We start from the raw sequence: 8378 nt of genomic DNA, 5'->3' as shown, positions 1-8378 counted from the left end.
AGGCGGGACCAGGGGTCGGGAGACTCGGAGCTTCCCAAGGCTGTGCAGCTCGAAGACTTGAGGCCGGGGGCGGAGCCTCAAGGCGGGGCGAGACCGGGCCGCGCGGCCGGCGCGGGGAGGAGCTGACCTGGCCACCGCACGCCCGCACCTCACTTTCTCGGAACGTGACAGAGCTGCTGTAGTCGGCCGCCAGCAGCCCGCAGCTCTCGGTGAAGAGGGCTGGGGTGGGAGATGACGGTGACTTCCTCCCTGGTTGGCCCACCACGAGCATCGACTCCCTTCTCGTGGCCCCGGGGCTGCAGACGTAGCAGGTGAGATGGGGCCCCGGGACGCGGATCTGCCCGGCCCAGGCTCTGCCTTGCGTACCCCTGGTGCCCCCATCCCTGCCCCTCGGGTCTGGGCAGGTGGGCAGTGCCCCGCCCTTGTCACCGTGGCGTGCAGTCCGCTGCCGGCGCCTGTCCCGCAGCGTTCGCTCTTAGGACCTGCGGAGCCACCCAGGAAGACTTAACATAGGGGAAGGGAGAGCTTGTCCCCTCCAGTGACAGACAGAACTGCCATACCCCAGTTTGAGGAGCACCTCATTGCACGTACGTCCACGCTATCATTCTCGGACTCTTCCTTTTATCCCGAGGGGTGGCCTCACTATCTGCCCTGGGAGCTCCTGCCCAGGTACCTGGAGCTGCACCAATTTTCTTCCTTACCCCTTTTTGGAACATGTCAGTTACCATGACGTTGTGATTCCCATGTCCTGAGGAAGCTGAGGGACCAACTTTTTATCCCAGGCACAGACCCCATCCTTCCTTTCCGTTTCCACCGGTGGCAGCGGGTCTCTGTGCAGCCTGTTTAAGGACTGCCACATCCTTATCTTGGAGGGCCAAAGTCTGTGCCTGCTGACAAGGGAAGAGGCAGTGCTCAGCGCTCCCCACCCGGGGTCTCTAGGGAGGACATTTGGTCCTCTGCAAGTAGGTGGGTGTGGGTGGATGGTGTGACTATTGATGTTGAAGAGTGCTTTAATAGTGCCATAGTATATTATGCTTTAACCACAGGATTATGGATATTGGGTGTGTGAGAATAGACAGTCCACGAGTTTAAGGCTTTCTCTTTGAAATAAATCAGAACCCCCTTCCCCATTTTCACTTAATAATGGCAGTTGTTTACAGTCTCAGTGGTTTCTTCATGTTCTCCACCAAATATCAGTGGCTAGAAGTGGTTTGTGTATAGCATTTCTCCACTCCCCACCCCAGTGAGTGGCCAGTGAGCAGTCTTTTTTTTTTAATGTTTTTCATGTTTTATTTATTTCTGAGAGAGAGAGAGACAGCATGAGCAGGGGAGGGGCAGAGAGAGAGGGAGACACAGAATCTGAAGCAGGCTCCAGGCTCTGAGCTGTGCTGACAGCTCAGAGCCCGAAGCAGGCAGTGGGCAGTCTTTTAACAGGTCACCCTGTTTGTTCTGTTAACAACCCTTGTTTATAATGAGATGAAAAGACTGGATGTGATTTTTTAAAATTTCCATTGGTGTCGTTCCTGTTCATTTTAAAAGAACTCTTTAAAAAGCATATACTCTTCCCTTTGGGAGGTGAGGGGTGGGAGGTGGGAAGAGAGAAACTTTTGTAAGTGTTTCTTTTTTTGGTGGTTTTGACCATACCTCTGTTAGCAAATATTGTTTTTATAATGTTGAGGAACATTAAAGGAATCTTTATGGGTGGGAGCAGATACTTTTCAAAGTTTTTCTCTTTTAATTTTTGAATAACTCAAAGTTAATCATGAGTAGTGCTACAACTATTTGACCATCACCTTGAGAAAAATGAAGAGCTCTCCCTTCCCAGCTATAAGCTATTTGAGATCAAACTGAATTAAATTGAACTGCTCTTAGTTTGGTATGAAAGAAAAGTTGATAACCTATGACCCATCCCATCTCTCTATTTTTTTTAGTTTATTTTTATATATTTGGGGGGGGGGGGGCAAGGAGGCAGAGAGCTAGAGAGCGAAAATCCCAAGCAGGCTGCACACTGCCAACACAGAGCCTGACTCATAGCTGGATTTCACGAACCACACTAATCTCTAATTTAGTTTGAGAATCTTTGGGTTTTTTTTTTTAATGTTTTAATGTTTTATTTATTTCTGAGAGAGAGAGACAGCATGAGCAGGAAAGGGTCAGAGAAAGAGGGAGATACAGAATCTGAAGCAGGCTCCAGACTCTGAGCTAGCTGTCAGCACAGAACCCGACCCAGGGCTCAAACCCACGAACCGTGAGATCATGACCTGAGCTGAAGTCAGACGCTTAACTGAGCCACCCAGGCGCCCCAGTTTGAGAATCTTTAATACCAAGTTTGAAGAACTGGCATAAGACAATGAATTATATTTAATTTGTTAGTGTTCTTATGACCACAATTCGTGATAGCAGCTGCTACCATTTCTTGAAGACCTACTCTGTGATGAGCTACTATGATTAACTGTGTATAAAATCTCCAATCCTCAAAATGTTCCTTTAAGGAGGTTTTTACTCTCATTTTAAGGTTCAGAGAGGGCATTTAACTTGCCCAAAGAGTTGATAAGTGAAAAGGCCCAAGATTGGGTTCAGGTCTATCTGACTCTTTTACTTGAACAACCACTATTTTAGTTAAAACTATTTGTTAAAAAAATTATTGTAATACATTGATATGTGAGTGTGGTACAAATAAGGTGTAGTCAGCAGTAAGTTATTAATATTCCAGGCAATATAGGGAACTTTAAAGAAATAACATAAGACTGGACAAATTTGTCATCTTATTCTTTGACATTGCTTTTTCAGGTCCACACCTATTAGGGACTCTAGATGTTTACTACCTTTGTTTAGCAGCTCCTTACTTCAACTAATGGTACCTGCCCCAACCATTAGCTTTCCCAGGATATAATTTGATGCTTATTTGGTAAACTTCAAGTATGTGATTATTATAGGTTTTGTGGATATTGACCACTCCTGTCTAATCCTGGTAGAACAACACTTGTCTGGATCCAGATTACATGTAAGGTTAAATGGTTCAGTTTATACGAGGGTAGCACAGAGAAAATTATCTTGTCCACACCCCATGTATTAGTTGTTGCTGGTCTCTGGCCTGCTATCTGAGTCTTTCTGATGTCATGTGGTTGTTTGAAAACTTACCCGTTGGCATTGCAAATTTCAGAAATCATGAGCGTTTTTACTTTCTACCTTATATAAGGCCACTTTAGATGGTTAACCCAGAATAATCACTTAGAAATTGGCAATTGTCACCATATTAATTTTGAGTTACTCATGAAAGCTGATTAGTTGCAAAGTTGCCCAAACCTCATGTTCATTGTGTCCCTGGCAGCAAGAGGGGAGTCTGATTGTATTGTAATGCTAGCATAACAAATTCTTTCTTGCTTTAGCATTTTCTGAACATCTTTAGGACATTTTACAACACATGTTGTGTTCTTTAACATTTTAGAATAGCTTTAGAACATTTTAGAACATATTTTGTGGTCACGCCCTGTCTATAGTGAAGAACTTAGGGTACTTTATCATTCAGAAAAAAAAAAAGATTTCTCTCCATGAACTAGATGGTTGCTAAAAGAGAACATTGGTCCACTGAAAGGTGAAAAGTTTGAGGTGACTGGGTGGCTCAGTCAGTTAAGCATCTGACTCTTGATGTCGGCTTAGGCCATAATCTCACAATCATGAGATCGAGCCCCATATCAGGCTTTGGGCNCTATACATAAGTATATATATTTATATATAAATATATAAATATTTAAGTGTAAATATATTAGTGCCTCCTGTGTGCTAGGCACTGTGCTAGGCATTAGGGATACAATAGTGAGCAAATTTCATGCAGAGTCCCTACTTAGGTGGCACTTAAAGTCTAGTGAAAGAGACAGACAAATCAAATAGTCACTCTAATGCATAGTGTAATTACAAACTGAGAAAAGTAGCCTACGGGTAAGGAATCTGATTCTATTTGAAAAAGACTTGGCTATGGGGTTAGTGAAGCCTTACCTGATGAAGCAACTCCTGAACTATATAATTTAGAGGGTGAGCAGGTATTATTACATAGAGAATGGCGGGTAGAGAAGAGAACATTTTAGACTGAACAGCATGTACAAAGTCCCTATGACACAAAGGGGACTCGGGCATTCCAGAAGGCAAATATGTGATGCCAGGATAAAAGGAACTAAGGGTAGCCTGGTAGAATGCCATCTTTTTTTTTTTCATTCTCTTTTATATGTGACCAAAGTTTGATTACTTTGTGCCAGATGTGATTATAAGGGATTTGAATCGGATTTGAATCATTTCAAGTCTTAGTGAGGTAGATAGTAGTATTGCCATTTCACAGATGAAGAAATAAAGTTTTTATGTGGTACTCTACTATATTTTTCTTCTTATCCTATACTCAGGTATGACCACAGGCTACGCATGACTCCCCTGTCCAGTATGTAGCCTTGAGAACTGAAATTTCCCGAGAATTAGGATGCAGGTGGACATCCAGAAGAGACTCTGTGGGCCCCAAGCTCTTACCCACTAGGTGGAGCTCAAGTGTGGATCATGGGAGAGAGCTATGGGATAATCACTGCAGCTCTCATATTTGCGGATCTTATCGTATTCATGTCTAATACTGAAAATAGGCCACCAACATAAATATTTTGAGCTGACCCACCTTTAAGAGTAAGGAGGTTATCATTAGCAAACACTCTCGCCCCCCCCCTTTTTTTCATTTTAATTTTTCTCTGGTGGTTGTTGAAGAAAGTATATATATATTTGGCCATTTGATAAGTCTAGATTTGCCAGTATATGCTTTCAACTAGAATTCCTCTTCTTATTTATTGTCACACTGAATCTTTCTTCCTTTCTTTCCAGATATCTGGTTGGAGTTGGAGGCTGAACAAAAATGAATTCGTTTTCCGATTTACCTGCAGAGAACTTAACCATTGCAGTCAATATGAGCAAAACTTTCTCCTCAAAAGTAATGCATAGATTTAATTCCACTAATGACCCACCTTCAATGTCAATAACAAGGCTTTTTCCAGCCTTACTAGAATGCTTTGGCATAGTCCTTTGTGGCTACATAGCAGGAAGAGCAAATGTCATAACATCAACACAGGCCAAAGGGCTGGGAAATTTTGTCTCCAGATTTGCACTTCCAGCTTTATTATTCAAAAATATGGTTGTACTTAATTTTTCCAATGTGGATTGGTCTTTCCTATATAGTATCTTGATTGCCAAAGCTTCTGTGTTTTTCATTGTATGTGTCTTAACCCTACTGGTTGCCAGTCCTGATAGTCGATTCAGCAAAGCTGGACTATTCCCTATTTTTGCTACACAAAGTAATGACTTTGCATTGGGATATCCTATAGGTAAGTTATTGTATTTTTCAAGCTTTTAAAAAATTCAGATATTTTAGGAGTTAGCAAAATTTAATCCTTTAATTTATCTAAGAATTTGTTAGTGATAGATATTTATTATTTCTTCTTATATCTAAAAAATCTTTCAGGGACATTTGGCTGGTTCAGTCAGTAGAATATGCGAATCTTGATCTTGGAGTCATGAGTTCAAGCCCCATATTGGGGGTAGAGTTTACTTAAAAAAAAAAAAGTCACAAAGCCTAATTCCAAATCTCTGTACTTTGTACCACCCCGCAGTGCCTACACCCAAAAGGGGATAAATCTTTTAATAAAATTTTAAACTCGCTCATGTTTTTTCTTAACTATTTCTTACATTAGGATTAATTCTATTTTTCCTCAACTTCAGAGTTTGAAGTTCCTTCAAGTGTCAACCTAAAATAAATAGTCATATCCAAATAAACTTTATGAATCATCTTTCTAATATATTCTTTTTCTTCTCAATATCACATGAAAGAAGTTCAGGTTCCAGAAGGGATCAGATTCTGATTTAAATTATTTAAACAAGATAGACATATGTGTTTATAAAAATAGTTATTAATAAATGTTAGCAGTGGAAATTTATGAGTGACTTTTTCTTACCATCTAGAATATATATTGTCTTATATTAAAGCTTGTTTTTGAGCTTGTTACTCAATATATCAATTTACTTCAATTGAGTTAACTTCTTGCTTAAGAACAAAAATGCTGAGGGCTTTTTACCTTTTCACCTCTTCCTTCTTAACCTTTCCAACTCTTTAGACTGTCTAATTTTGTTTCTATGTGTGTTTGTTCTCCTGATAAAACATACCAATTTGAGATATTGAGATATCTTAAACATATTCTTTTTTTTTTTCCAGAACATCTACCACTAAGCAAATATCTCCTTAGTAGCTACTTTTTATACTTTTATTTTTAAATTCAAGTTTATGTTGTGCTTTGACCATGTATCATAATGTGAGGACCTGAGTATTATGGATATAGCCATCCATTCATTCGCTCATTCATAGGGACCTGTTAGGTTCCAATGATTGTTCCAGCTGCTGGGAATATACCTCTCAACAAAGTACTCATACATATTGAATTTACATTTTAATGTGAAAATAACATTAAAATTAAAATAATATCAAGTAATGGCAAGGACCATAAAAACACAGTAGTTTGGAAAGGAATGAGGAGGTACTGTTTAAGGTACGGGGTCAGTAAAGACCTTTGATGGTACATCTTCTGAGCAGAGACTGAAAGAGACGTAATGAAATGGACAACTGAAAACTACTATTGACTTTCAGATTCCTTATTCAGTAGTTGTAACCCCCACCACCCCCACCACCAAAATGTTATTATTTCGCCACTGGCACCAAAAGGATTCTAGTGGATATACTTTTCCTTTTTCTCCTCCTTTGACCCTCTTCATCTTGCTTGCCAGAAATGGAACTAAATCTTAGAAACTAAATAACTATGAGTAAAGCAGGAGGTTTGTGAGAGAGGGAAACTAGGCTCTTAGATGACTAGGCTATAAATAGAAATTATATAAGTGTTCCTTTAAGGATAATGAATTTTAAAATTAAGGGTGAACCAAGCATTTAAATAAAGACTTTGGAAATAAAAGAGCAAGCAGTTAATGTGTTTGTCCATCTCTTCAGAAGCATTAATAATGTAAATTTGTCAAGGTATTTAAACCATAAGGACCTTAGAAATGGCTTGGTATTGTAGTATTAAGTATTTAACCAATATTACATTATCTTAATTTGGATATAATCTATAAGTATATAGTTTCATGTTCTCATAGATTGGTAAGTCCATAACTAAACAAAACTAATGTTTGTAACTTTATAGTTTATAGAGTATTTTCTCGTATATTTGTCTCATCTGAGGTAGGGCAGATATTTGTAATCCTCAATTTCAAATAAGGAGACAGGCTTACAGGGATTTAATTGTCTTATCCTTGGTCACACAGCTGACAGGTGACTGAGATCCAAACCTAGGCCTCTTGATTATAAATCCTGGGGCATTCTTTTATGCCACACAGTTATATAACATGCCCATTTAATCTTTAGAAGACCTAACTAGCCTGTGTAATCCATTAATATCAGAGAGAATCAAAGTTTTCTTTTTCCTTTATATTATTCTAAAACTGTTCCATAAAATGAGTAGCAGTGGAAAAAGACCTGCAATTAGATGAGCTCATCCATTTTTTTAAAAATATAATGTATTGTCAACTTGACTAACATACAGTGTATACAGTGTGCTCTTGGTTTTGGGGGGGAGATTCCCATGATTCATTGCTTACATACAATACCCAGTGCTCATCCCAACAAGTGCCCTCCTCGGTGCCCAGCACTCATTTTTACCTCTTCCCCAACCCCCTCCATTAACCCTCAGTTTGTTCTTTGTATTTAAGAGTTTCTTATGGTTTGTCTCCCTCCCTGTAACTATTTTTTCCCCTTCCTTTCCTCATGGTCTTCTGTTAAGTTCCACATATGAGTGAAAACATATGATATCTGTCTTTCTCTGACTTATTTCACTTAGCATGATACCCTCCAGTTCCATCCACGTTGCTGCAAATGGCAGGATTTCATTCTTTCTCTTTGCCAAGTAGTATTCCATTGTATATATAAACCACATCTTTATCCATTCATCAGTTGATGGACATTTAGGCTCTTTCCAAAAATTGGCTATTGTTGAAAGCAGTGCTATAAACATTGGGGTACATGTGCCCCTATGAATCAGCACTCTTGTATCCCTTGGGTAAATTCCTAGTAGTACTATTGCTGGGTTGTAGGGTAATTCTATTTTTAATTTTTTGAGGAACCTCCACACTGTTTTCCAGAGCTGCCACACCAGTTTGCATTCCCACCAACAGTGCCAAAAGGTTCTCCATTTTCATATTAAGACAAAATCTCCAAATCAAAAATTTAGTCCACTATTTTCATCACTATTTTCCTTATTCTACATTAGATTATTGAATCTGGTAATAATCATGTTCCTAGAAGTGTGCTAGTC

The 8378-nt window shown here is 39.6% G+C and overlaps 1 protein-coding gene across 2 annotated transcripts in view; it reads left to right on the top strand.

The window, feature by feature from the left end:
- Positions 1-80: 80 nt before the first annotated feature.
- The window catches only part of GPR155 (G protein-coupled receptor 155), a 46810-nt gene continuing 38512 nt past the window's right edge, over positions 81-8378 (top strand). For both annotated transcript variants that reach the window (XM_077751202.1, XM_077751201.1), the window contains exons 1-2: positions 81-311; positions 4855-5351. In XM_077751202.1, coding sequence (XP_077607328.1) covers positions 4886-5351 — 466 coding nt within the window. In that variant the 5' untranslated portion in view covers positions 81-311; positions 4855-4885. The remainder of the gene's footprint in view (positions 312-4854; positions 5352-8378) is intronic.

Source organism: Crocuta crocuta, unplaced genomic scaffold, assembly GCF_008692635.1.
Source record: "Crocuta crocuta isolate KB4526 unplaced genomic scaffold, BGI_CrCroc_1.0 scaffold219, whole genome shotgun sequence".
NCBI lineage: Eukaryota > Metazoa > Chordata > Mammalia > Carnivora > Hyaenidae > Crocuta > Crocuta crocuta.
Note: the sequence above shows the minus strand (reverse complement) of the source record. Positions and strands in the feature narration are given on the sequence as shown.